Source organism: Danio rerio, chromosome 10 (assembly GCF_049306965.1).
Source record: "Danio rerio strain Tuebingen ecotype United States chromosome 10, GRCz12tu, whole genome shotgun sequence".
NCBI classification, from domain to species: domain Eukaryota; kingdom Metazoa; phylum Chordata; class Actinopteri; order Cypriniformes; family Danionidae; genus Danio; species Danio rerio.
The window spans coordinates 10,816,388-10,830,069 of record NC_133185.1 but is presented as its reverse complement, the minus strand read 5'-3'; the positions used below and the strand labels follow the sequence as shown (position 1 = coordinate 10,830,069).

Genomic DNA, 13,682 nt, shown 5'->3' with positions numbered 1-13,682 from the left:
AAGTGTAGTCCAGGGAAATTGCAGAGATGCAAGATGGAGGGCTATCTAGCAGAGTTAGAGAAACGGCAATATTGCTGTTAAATTTGACTCAATAATTTATTTTTGTTTGCAGCCACATAACTTTATTATAAATTCAAAAAGGATAATAATATCATCATGTGATTGTATTCGATATTAGGATGATGTGTACATATAATAATTACACAATGTTTTGATGTTTTTGTGCTGGTACCTTGGCAGATTATCATTGATAGACCTAAATAAGCATGACACTAAAGCCTTTTGCACCAAGATGATTATCTCGCATGATTATTGTTGACGTTTAATGTCTCATGTCATCACTAAGGCTGGACATAAACTACAAGATAATTGAAAACATCTAAAACAAATGCTGGTGTTAATCATGTTTATGTCAATATTAGTCATGTGTAAATTGTGTGTAGTGTTTTGACAAAATGAGTCTTAATTTCAAAATTGTGCTTAAGCAATCAGAAAGAAATGTAAAACGGCTTGCCATAGCAGTACATACAGTAATAGGTAGCTAAAAGTTCAAATTAAGAATCAATGAACTTAGCGAATTCTTACCTGTTTAACTCCTTCTCTTCTTGGCCGTCAAGTTTATAGTTCCACACTATATTAGCATCTTCTTCTACTGCTATCTTCTTCTCCATCCGGTTGCCAGTCTTCTGAGGCAACTGGATCAAGTTACTGTCCTGCTTGAGCTCCTCAGTGTCCTTCATCAGTTTGTCTCCTTCTTTAAGTCTCTTCTTGGGCAACACTGGCTGGACCGTTGACTCTTGGCTCACGCATAGTTCTATTGAAGCTCCCAGACATGCATTCGATGCATCAACATGTTTGAAGTTTACTTCAAGCTTCTTATTTTCATCTTCCAGCCTTGTTGAGTGTCCATCCACACATGGAGGAGGTGGAAGGTCTCGATTCTGGATGTGAGCCGTCTTGTCTTCAATAATGGGGTTTTCCAGAACCTCCATCCCCTTTCCAGAAAGCATACTAAGGAGAGGAGATTCAACCACATGGTCTGGTCTCAAGCTTTGGCTCCGAGTGAGGTTGGCCTTGTCTTTGGACTTGCTCTTCTTCGAGTTTTTGTCCTTCTTCGAATGGCGTGGCATGGTGCCCATGTGTGTGTACATTTCACTGGAGGTGGCATAGCTTGGGCTGCGTGGATGCATGCCCATGTCGTCAGTGGACATTTCTTTGACTGATTCGTCATCTTTCTGCGCATCTGATTTCCGCCGGAGGTTGGTGAGGCTACCAAACCACTTGAAGCCTAAGAAAGGAGAAAACATTTTGCGCATGTTAAAACAGATTTGAGTTTCATAAAGCGTTCTGTGGTGAAAAAGGAGAGATTGCAACGTCCGCTGTGCACCCTGTCATTCCAAGAGTTCCTTTAATGTGAGAACAAAATATGCAGGCTCATAAGTAAACATACAAGCCCTGACCTTGTCTGTGGGAAAACTTCATCGGCCCCTTTAGTCTCTAAAACAACCATATGAACAAGTCGGTTTCTCATAAATGAAGCCAGAATATTTCCTACTGATTAAAATGATAGCATGATGCAAGAGCAGTGATTATGATGAACAGGGGAGGAAATTAAGACTCTGTGAAAACAGGAAGGCGATACTTAAAATAAAGCTTTATCTTAAAAAAAGCTTTTTTCATATACATGTTTTCTTTATCACTGTTGGAACTTATGTTCATTTATCTTAATAATTATAGCTCACAGAGAACTATCACTGTTTAACCCCATTTTGGTTTTGTTTTCTTGCCTAGTTCAGCGGTCTTGTCCAGACTGAGTTTATTCAGACATTGGACAGACTGAAATAAAAAACATATTGAATTATTAATATTGATGTAGTTCTTGTGTATTTTTGGAGATGGGGTAAAGAAACACAGCCATGTAGACGTATAATTAAAGGAAGAAACATGATGTGAGGCTATACTGTATTTTGCAGTTGCAAATTAATAAATCTTAAAGGGCACCTATTTTACCCTTTTTTAAGATTTAAGATAAGTCTCTGGTGTCTCCAGAATGTTTCTGTAAAGCTCCAAAAACCTACAATAAACAGCACAGTGACAGACATGAAAGCGGCAGATCTCACGTAACGTTTGCGAAAAAATACTACAGTAAGAACTTTCTCATGGATTATTTGATGGATTTGTTTTGGAGTTAATTCAAGCCTTTCTGCAACAATGAGTCACACACTATGTCACACACAATTGGGACTGAATTGTCTTTTTTATAATTGTACTGACATGCTGCTGTGGTGTGGTCTTTAACTGACTTTATTTCTTTATTTTCATAATATATCTAATGCACTGTTTTAAAAACGTTTTAAAATTGTAAAATTTATTATTGATCACATTTGATCACAATGATCACAGCGAGCTGAACAGATCTTTTAATTCCAGTTAAATTGCACACGTCCTGTCCTGCTGATATGATTATACGTGTTACTACGGAGACATGTTAATACATGGCTGTCAATAAATTCAAATCAAACTCAAAATAAATTTAATTAAAAACAGCACAATTTATGTTTAAAGCTAGGAATCAATTACTTCTAATATGCATGCAAAAGATTTTTGAAGAAAGACAAGGGTATATAATCTGAGAGAACAAAATCTTTTTTTAAGAAGGTTTAAAATAAGAACAACTTTAAAAAAATTGTGTATGTTTGTATGTGGTGTGAAATTATGGCACAGTCTGGAACAGATTCTTAAACAATGTCAGGAAGTTAATCAATTAAAAAAGTTTTATAAATATATATTATTAAAGTAATATTTTAATTAATAGAGGGGAAATTATAAAATGAAAAAGGTATCATTAAATTTCAATTAATGGCTGTTTGCAATACTATGCAATTTTTTTAGGTTTATGTAATAAAACGTAAACTTACAAATGGAATGAAACATGTAATATGTCAAAGATGCCAAAAGGAAAAAATATTTCTCATGTAAAGCTCATATGTCTCATGTAAAAAGAAAAAATAAGTAAAAGAAGAAATAGTTGAAGTAATAGACGAATGATGTGTGTGGTAATGGGATGGGGAAAATAATACACTTGTGCTTCATCCCACTCCATTTCGACTATGTTGAAATGTAAATCAACCCACTGAGTTACATTTTTTATAATGTTTTTAACCAAACTGTTGAGTTTTTTCAGATTTTTCCCGGGTTATATGTAGCAGTGTTTATAGTGATTTGATTATTTAATTCGAACAGAAAAATCATACAGAAAAACTCTTTAACAAAAATACATTTCAACATGGTCGAAATGGAGCAGGATGGAGCACAAGCTTATTATTTTTTCCACCCTATTACTTCTGTAATGTGAAGTAAGACTGACAGCAGGGTGTGCGGATCCAAACGTAGGTTTTATTAGCAGGATGGTCAGGCTAGCAAAGGTCAACACAGGGGCAAACAGATGTACACAGGCAATCCAGAGTCGAAGTCAAATAAAGAAGCAAATGGCCAAAAGGCTGGCAGCAGACAGGAATAAACAAACAAAAGAAGGGTCTAAAACATGGCAGGACAAGGCAAGGGAAACCGTGTCATAATGTTCACTATACAGTTTACAAGACTTATGCCGAGTTCAGACTGCATGATTTTCAAACTAGTCGTGTCACAGATGTTTTCACACTGCATGACTATCTGGGCTATCGTTTCGTCGCTGCTTTGTTTACACTGCAAGATGGTTCGGCGACATGGACATTCACATTGCATGACTTTACTATAGGGAGAATCGCCGACAACTTCGTCCAAACTACGTCTCACAGCCAAAAACATGTAGGATATCTTTTGTTATTAACTACCTTTAATGGGGTAGAACATGTACATGTTTGTTCACCTGGGTTTCAAGGGAATTAGCCATTTCTCCTCAACTTAAGTTGATAATAAACTAATTTCTTTCTGTATGAAACGTCAAACAGACACGGTTGCTCCTGAGTCCTGTCAAACCTCCACTAGTTTTTCCTCCATTTTGTGGGTCCAAATAAACCGAAAAAAGCGCTTATAACTTCTCCCCCAGCCTCCCGCTGGCCTGCAGCAGGTATACACACACACACACAAGTGAAAGCTGCTCTCTCATTGGCTGTAGGCGATCGCTGATGTTATTTTCTGTCAAAACTCAATTCACACGGCATGATTTGAATCGGCGACAGCTCCAGATATTTAGCATGCCAAATATCTCACAGGCATCGGCGACTCATCTGCGATTCTCTCAGATCGCGTCTTTGATCGTTCATACTGTGTGATTGTCACTCACGTGCACGAGCAGCGATTTGCCTGTGATCTCAGGCATTTGTCGGCGATTTCTTAAAACCTGTCGGCGAGCCAAAATCGGAGCTAAAATCACGCAGTCTGAACTAGGCATTAGCAACAAGTGTGTGTGTGTCTCATTCATTCATTAATTTTCTTGTCGGCTTAGTCCCTTCATTAATCCGGGGTCGCCACAGCGGAATGAACCGCCTACTTATCCAGAAAGTTTTGATACAGCGGATGTCCTTCCGGCCACAACCCGTCTCTGGGAAACATCCATACACACTCATACACTACGGACAATTTAGCCTACCCAATTCACCTGTACCGTATGTCTTTGAACTGTGGGGGAAACCGGAGCACCCAGAGGAAAACCACACGAACACAGGGTGAACATGCAAACTCCACACAGAAACGCCAACAATTGAGCCGAGGCTCGTACCAGCGACCCAGCGACCTTCTTGCTGTGAGGCGACAGCACTACCTACTGCGCCACTGCCTCCCCCACGTGTATGTCTGTGCTGCTTAAATAGTCCATGTAATCAGTTCATGAGTAGCTTCAGCTGTGTTTGTCTGCAATCATGTGGATCTAGGCCAGACGTGCATGACTGGTTCTTGTAGTCCATTTAATGGCGGATTTGTTGTTCTAGGCAACACTGTGCGTTTAGCAGCAATTTGCACAGGCTGGGTCGCTGGTGATTGTGACAACCACACACATCATTCGTCTATTACTTCAACTTATTTTTCCTTTTACCTATCTCTTCTTTTACATGAGACATATGAGCTTTACCTGAGACAAATTTTATCCTTTTGGCATCTTTGACATATAACATGTTTGATTCCATTTGTACATTTACTTTTTAAAGCATAGACACCCCAAAAATACAAAATATTGCAAACAGCCAATAATAGAAATTTCATTATACCTTTCTCAATTTATTCCTTTTCAATCACCTTTATTATTTATTATATTTCTTTAATAATTTATATTTATACAACATCAGTTCACATTAGTGTTCATTTTATTCTATGAGACTAAATATAAATTTAACATCCATAAAGTGTAACAAACACTATTAAAATTGTAAATAAACTTAATGTAAATGTAATATGATATAATGCAGTACACATTTTCAACGTTTCCTTAATCAAGCACTTAAGTTAAAAACCTTCCGTTTAAAAAGCCTTGACAACAACTTGACAAATGTACACTTTTTTTTTCACAACAGTCATGCACGGTATCTCACTTCCCTGTTCTCCATATACAGGTATAATTTGCCCTTTATTGACCTCATAACACTGAAACTAATCTGACATAAACAACCTTTATTTTCATCACGAGTTTGTTTTCTCCTGGTCGATGTTCAATTCAGCTTAAATTGATCTCGTCTGCAGTACATTCATTTGCTTTGTGCAGCTGAATCCCCAAATGTCATTATGGTATTCCCACACTGTCTTCATTCAGCAGGATTCTGGCTTTGGCTTTACCTCCAGGCATGTGGAGCAAAACAACAAAAAGCCTCTTAAACATTTATCTCTGTGCTTTGCACCAGTGCCTTCATATACACAAACCTTCATAAGAGAGGAACATTAGCCTTTAAAGCCATTATAAAAAATCAATAAAGTCAAAGGCACTGAATGATAGAGGATGTATTATGTTTCTTTTGATCATAAGTAAAGTGAATTCTCAGTATGTGTCTATGAAGTTTCATCTTAAAATACCTTACAAATCATTTATCATAGCTTGTCAAAAATTGCCTACAGTATATGTAGCTTGATTAAAAACATTAAACATTTTATTTGTATCTGTTAATTTAATTGCAAATAAGATGTTGCTTTCCAATAAAGGGCAGAGCCTTTTCACACTATTCTGACAGAAACAACAAAACAAACAAATCTCACATGGCCAGGAAGGTTTTATCTGCGAATGTTGAGGTGGTTTTGTCTGTAAAAAAAATAATGCGAACAATCATAGAACAATCATACCTCTGCTGTAGCAAACATTACACCCATGTGACTTCCTTATGCTTTCCTTGTTTACTGTTGATTGTTAGATTTTCAATAACAATGTTTAGGAATGCTCCGATTAATTGGCTGAGATCGGTATCAGCTGATAATCACATTTTATGACTCGATCTGTACTCGCCACTCTGGCCGATCCTATGAACCGTTAAAGAAGATATTAGATAAAATACCACGCAAATAATGGAGATGAGAGTGAATTAGCAAGAGAACAGATTTTGAGAGGCACGGTGATGTTCTAAGCTTTGCACTTATTAGGGTAGATGAATAGCACAGTAAAGATATCTCAAGTGCACATCCCTGTCTCTCTCATCGAATGATTGAGCTGCTGTTAGGCTGTCCTGAGCATAGGAGCTGCAGTCACAGATGTGCTAGTTGAAGAGCAAAATATTTGAATGGCTTTGCATGTATTTAGGCCCTTTTACATGTATAAAAACTAAAAGTTCTGTGTTTTTGACTATTTTATCTATTATTTTCTGTAAGGCTGCTTCTGAGAAGTCCACAAAACAGTACATAAAAACAGTTATAAGAGACATGTTTAAGGGATTTTATGGAACATCCTTCATTTATTCTCTTAGGTAAGGAGAGATCTCCGCTAAAGTATCACACTTAGAGGGAAAATGTGCTTTATGCATTATAAAGCTTGAAGCATTAGAATCGGTAGTCGATATCGGCTGATCACCATGACAAGGAATCAGTACTCGGTATCGGCTGCAAAAATCCTGATCGGAGCATACCTACTACTGTCACCATTCTAAAGTCAAAGACTATAGAATACACAAGACGTGTCACTTGTATAGTTTTGAATGGGGAAAAAATGTAAAGGTCAATATAGGGAATGAAGCCCTGCCTACTAGTACAGTAGGCAATCGGTGATTACTATAGACTGACATTCCTCCGGGGGAGATGTTCAGATCAGGCAACATTTTCGAGATTTGCGACACTTTGGTGGAAGACAAACACACTGGAATCTCAGCAAATACTTGCTTCATAGTCATAAGAAATATATCTACAAAAAATGGATATCTGTACTTTTAAATGAACCCACTACACTTGAAAACAAAAATTTTCTGGCTTTGCAATCTGTATGAAACGAACGCAAGGTACATTCCATGCTGTCAAATACACATCACATGACAGCAACTACTCAAACTACACCCCACAATCTAGTAAACAAAGTGTGTCTGTCATTTCTGGAGGAAATTTGCCATTATGATCAAGTATTGAATTACTTTAGAAGAGCAGTGCGATCTGACAAAGCATTCAGAGGATGCCAATGTTTAGAACGGCCATAAATGAGGTTAATGTCATGATCTTGTTCCTTTCACATGCGCATTAGCTTGGGCAACCTGAAAATATGCCTGTTTGATTCAGACATGTAGAAACGAAACTTACGAGACAGATGTTGTTTAATTCTATTGGTGATTGCAAATATGCAATGTAATTGTAAGCTTGGCAAACAGTTTTGGAGAATTAGATGACCGGTGAGTGAAATGACTTGCCTTAAATGGACTAAAGTCATCTTAAGGCCTTGGTATTACCAAAACGCACTTATTGCAATGAGAGGCGCATCTTTTAAATAGTTTTCTAATGGCTGCCAGTGTTTTGTGCGCTGCTTATGTGCCCTGCACACCTTGCATTTTTGCTGGTGTGCACTGTGCGCCTGTAGTTGAAATAGTCAACTCTGAGCAGAAAAAGCGAGCTATATCAGTCACGTCTTTTTCATTCTCCATTTGATTGAAAGCAGAGGTGTGGTTTCAGTTGAGGCAACAGCAGTGTTTGTGCTGTCAAGACGACTATGGAGACTTAAAGATGGAGGAAAGACTATTGGTTGCTGTTTCGAGTTATCTGGAGCTGTATGACTTTACAAATCGTGAATATCAACAGCAACACTTACTCACAATAAACCCTTTTCACATTCCCGGGTTTGTCAGTAGTAGAAGTCGTCTTGGTTAATAAGTTTTAAGTAGTTTTACTTAAGTAAACTTAGAGTGTAGTGTATGCGGGATAGAAAAATAAATTATTTTTTTACAATCTTATTTTCTGAAATAATAAAAGAAAAACTCCATGATGGTGTTATAAAGACTTTAAGAAAACTGAAAATATTTGTGTGAGAAATAATATCAGTGAGACTGATATTGGCAGCCAGAAGAGAAAACAACATCAAATTTACTGTTCTGCCAATAGATTGATTTCAAATGCCTCACACAAGCAAAATTACTTTTTTTTGTAATTTGATGCAAAGATGTTATAATGCATATATAAATACATATAAATGTTCAAAAAATCTAAATATTTTTCACAGTCTTGTGAAAGGTTCGTATGCAGATTCAGTCATTGCCTATTGAAATATATACAGTAAAGCACACCACACTTATTTTTGTTCTGTCAACACAAAAAGCCTCACGCTCTCGGAACAGAACAGGCACTTTGGTGTGATTAGCCCCTTACACAGCCTATTTAAGGCTGCTCAAAAGTTGGTATACTCAGAATTTAGTGTAAAGACGCTATGATGCTAAATACATAAATACATTATGCTTATTTATGTTTTAGTTTCTGTACCGCCTTTGCTGTTTAAAGATGCCCTAACAACTTGATCGTTATGTGCCTAATTTTCAATTAGCATTTTTTTTTTCTTTTGTTGGGAAACTTTGAAAAGATTTGCTTCACATTTGAACACCAGCTAGTAAGTATTTTCAAGATTAAACTGAACCCATTGATCGGGTATCGGAGAATGATCTCAGAAGATGATGGTAACTTTAGCTGCTGATGCAGTCCAGTGTAAAATACACACTCACCGGCCACTTTATTAGGTACACCTGTCCAACTGCTTGTTAAATTTCTAATCAGCCAATCTCATGGCAGCAACCAAATGCATTTAGGCATGTAGACATGGGCTGTTTCTCAATATGCATTTTCAGTGGTCTTGCATCCTTGTATACTCGTGCAATGTTACCATCAACTGCCAAAGTTCAGCTCCAATTCTCAATTCGCAAGAATGGAGGACACGTGAAACGTCCTGAATGTGTTCATATCAAGGACGCATGGATGCAGAGTTAGGCACTGAACTCGCTCTAGAAGCCAGGGTCAAGACAATCTGCTTCAGTTCAAACCGAGCATCAGAATGGGGAAGAAAGGTGATTTAAGTGTCTTTGAATGTGGCATGGCTGTTGGTGCAAGACATGCTACACAAGTGGCCGCTCTGAGTTTATTTTTTAAATATTTATAACACTTCACTGACATTCTTCTCTCATATCCTTTAATAACACAATTCAACCTCAGTGAGGCTTGGATATGAGGATGTACATCCAACAAAAGAACATTTTTAATGTTTGTTTTTGCCACTGGCATTGTAAATCTCCAGTAAATGTAAATATTAAACTGTAGGATTGGCACTGTGGGTGAAAGAGTGCAGATTAAGGGATGGCAATATTATAGAAATCTCACATTTCTATGTCACAAAGTGAGCAAAATCTGAACAGTACATTTTTCCTCATTCTTGCAGAAATAACACAGCTACTGGGTTGTCCTTTATCACAATTTCTGTGTCAGCAGAGTCATCAGAGACCCGATTAGAGCACTTAAACGTAAATAATCTTAATTTTATTATATTTCCCCTTTAAAACATTTTGATCTTTAATAGTCATAACAAACCAGAGACTTAAATCACATACCACATTATATACACCTCATGGTAAAGTGATCCAAAAGAATAATTTCGCCATACTATGCCGGAAGTCCACAATCAAACATACTCACTCAGCTTGCGCTTGATCATGGTTTAGCCTCTTGTATGTCCGGCAGGATGCTGATGGTGGTTTTCTGGGACGGGCAGCAACAGATTTGACTTATGTCTCTTGTATGTGTATGTTGAGACAGAAGTGTCCACTTCCGCTGCTTAGGGTTGATGCTCAGTGCAAGAAAGCAGTGAAAGAGAAGAGCTTCCTGTGGTTGATGCAGGGCGGATGCATGTGATCTGTACTGTAATGCTGCTTTACACAAGAACGCTTGATGTTGACATTCGAGAGAGAGAGAGAGAGAGAGTGTTTTTTTTTTTATTGAATACAAGAATAATAACATCACTGCATTGAAGAAAAAATACAATAACAAAAAATAAGAAAGAAGACAGAGAGAGAAAAAATACACAGCCTCAAACATTAACAAAAAAGATTGTCATAAGCTTTAAGAAACTTATTATTTTTCTTATTATTAATAAGCTTAAGAGATTCAATATTATACGAAATTTCAGCAAGGAAAGTATTAAAAACAGGTATTGTTTTTAGAAACTTATTTTTGTGTATAAAAAAATTACAGTGTAACACAAAAAAATTTACAATAAGATCGAGAGCATGACCATCATCCGAGAAATACAGAAATATATCTTTTAAAGACAAATTTAAATCATGTTTAAAAATGGATGATAAATAAAAAGTAATGTCATTCCAAAGATGTTTAATGTGAGTGCAACTATAGAATAAGTGAAATAAAGTCTCTTCATGTGTATTGCAGAAAGTACACAAATTAGATATATCAAAATAATTCGCAATTTGGGAATTTGTAGGATAAACATTATGCAAGATCTTAAAATGTATCTCTCTTATTTTGTTGGATATGCTGAATTTTTCAGGTAATACCCATGCTCTCTTCCATTGAATGCAGTCAGAGAAGTTGGTCCAAAAAAATTTACATCTTGGGGTGGTATATACAGAGTAATGTAACAATCGTCTGACATGTCTGTTGTCACATTTTTTATCAAAAAAATACACTCCATCCAAAAAAAGTTTAGGCATAATTGTTTCCCTCTCATTAAAGTAAAGAAAAGTTTTAAATAAATGCACATAACTTTGTGACAAACTCTTTATAACACAGTTGAAGGATTTAGCTGGCAAAGGGATGTTATACAATGTCATAAATTCTTCATATTCCAAAATATTGCCATCATTTTTAAATAAGTCCAAAACAAAAACTATTCCTCTTTCAAACCACTTATTAATAAAAAGAGATTTCCCAGGAGTTAAGACATTAGAGTTGTTCCAAAGAATTTCTTTGTGTGGGGAAAAATTGTGCACGTAACACAATTTCCAAGCAAGTAAAGCTTGTTTGTGAAAGTTAGAGAGGGAGATTGTCAATTTAGAAGGGATGAAATTACATTTTAAAAGAAAGTCTAAACCACCTAATTTATCAAATATAACATTGGGGATATGGTACCAAATTGAATTATTACTACGGAGACATCTTTGTAGCCAATAGCAAATGAGCTAATTTAATCTTTGAAATTTAAAACCTCTAATCCACCCTCTGAGCGCCTATTAGATAAGACTGATTTTCTAATTTTATGGGTTTTATTCTTCCATATGAAGTTCAATAACAATTTATTTACATTATTAGCAATTTTGTCACTGATAAAAAGAGACATCGCAGGATAAACACAACGAGACAGCCCTTCAGCTTTGGATATAAGTACCCTGCCATAAATGGATAAGTCACGTTGAAGCCATGAATTAAAGATAATTCTAGTTTTTGAAATTTTAGGTGAAAAATTCAGATTTTGACGAGATAATTTGTCTTTAGTAAGGAAAATCCCCAGGTACTTCACACAATCTTTAACAGGTATGTTGTGTATAAGAGATTGCTGTGTATCATAGAGACAAAAAATTTCACACTTTGTAAGATTTAAATATAATCCTGAGGCTTCAGAAAAAGATTGAATAATACTAAGACTTAAAGGAATTTGAGTTTGATCTTTAAGAAATAAAGTGGTATCGTCAGCAAGTTGAGAAATTTTAAATTCTTTGTCAAACAAAGTGAGACCTTTCAAATTTGGATTTTGTAGGATATTAAGAGATAACAGTTCAACGGCTAAAAGAAAAAGGAATGGGGAAATGGGGCAGCCTTGGCGCACACCTCTATCACAAATAAAACGTTTAGTGGTTTGCAGATTAACCAAAACCGAGGAGTTAATGTCATTATAAAGCATTTTCACCATATTAACAAAGTTATTTCCAAAACCAAAAGCTCTGAGAGAGTTAAATAAAAAATGATGCTCTAATGAATCAAATGCTTTATAAAAGTCTAAAAACAAAATCATAGATTCTGAGTCAATGTTCTCTGAGTAGTCAATAAGATCAAGTACTAATCTTATATTAGAGCTAATATGTCTATTATGCATAAAACCATTTTGTGTTTCACCAATTATACTGTGAAGACCAGATTTTAAACGAATTGCAAGAGTTAAGGCAAGTAGCTTATAATCTATATTTAACAAAGAAATCGGCCTCCAATTTTCAATTAAAAGTCTATCTTTATCTGATTTGGGAATTAAAGAAATGAGACCCTGCTTCATTGTGGGTGTCATTTCAGTTTTTTTAATACATTCTTTAAACATAAAATATGTGAAGTGTAAAATAAAATTCAACAGACAAACCATCATTACCTGGAGATTTTCCTTTTTTCATAGATCTTAATGCACCTTCTATTTCAGAAGTAGAGATATCAGCGTCACATAGCAACTTAAAATCCTCACTAATACTAGGAACTTTATCATGGACAGATACAAAGAAGCAATCACATTTTTCTTGAGAAAACTCAGAAGTATATAATTTTTTATAGAAATTGTATACAAAGGATAAAATAATATTAGGATCTGTACAAAGAACCCCATCAACCTTTAAAGAAGAAAGAGACGTTTTTTTTTCTGTTTCTTTTTTCAAGAGCAAAAAAGTAATCAGTATTTCTTTCGCCCTTTTCAATCCATTTTGCTCTAGAGCGTATGAATGCATCTTTGACAATTTCTGAATACATATTTTCAATTTTCATTACACAAATGCTATATTCTATCTCATCTTCTTTACTAAGATTATTTTTCTGCTTTAACACACCTAATCTATGAATAATTTGAAATTCTTCATTATTTTTTTCTTTTTTAATTTGTTTGCTCCTGTTTATGGCAAAGTCTCTAGCTTTACATTTAAAAAGCTCCCAGCTAGAGCAAGGATCTTTTTCCAAATTACTTAAAGTACGCTTAGCCAGCTGAGATACATAATCATTGAATGGGGTGTCTTTCAATAAGCGATTATTAAATTTCCAGTAGCCTCTTGTATTGTTTGGCATGGGAAACTAAAAAGAGATCAATTCTGGCCTTAAGTGATCCAGATTTGTTGGACCAAGTAAAGCCACTCCTGTCATTATTGAAAAAACGCCATACATCAACAACTGAAATATTTTCACATAACCATAAGATAATATTATCAGCGTTAGTTGTTGTTCTAGAAGGAAATCTGTCTTGTAAGTCATCTGGAGTTTCATTAAAATCAGCAGCTATAATAACATAAGCATTAATATAACACCCTTGAATATTAATAAGTTTGGTACCCAATTGTTTG

General features: G+C 35.7%; 1 protein-coding gene across 2 annotated transcripts in view; it reads right to left on the bottom strand.

The window, feature by feature from the left end:
- Nucleotides 1-10,288, bottom strand: part of sh2d3ca (SH2 domain containing 3Ca) — a 100,785-nt gene extending 90,497 nt beyond the window's left edge. Inside the window, exons 1-2 of one of the 2 annotated variants that reach the window (XM_005155608.6) lie at nucleotides 10,060-10,288; nucleotides 586-1,288 (exon numbers count right to left, since the gene is read on the bottom strand). In XM_005155608.6, coding sequence (XP_005155665.3) covers nucleotides 586-1,288; nucleotides 10,060-10,078 — 722 coding nt within the window. In that variant the 5' untranslated portion in view covers nucleotides 10,079-10,288. The remainder of the gene's footprint in view (nucleotides 1-585; nucleotides 1,289-10,059) is intronic. The other variant, XM_005155607.6, reaches the window with a different exon arrangement.
- Between the last annotated feature and the right edge of the window lie 3,394 nt (nucleotides 10,289-13,682).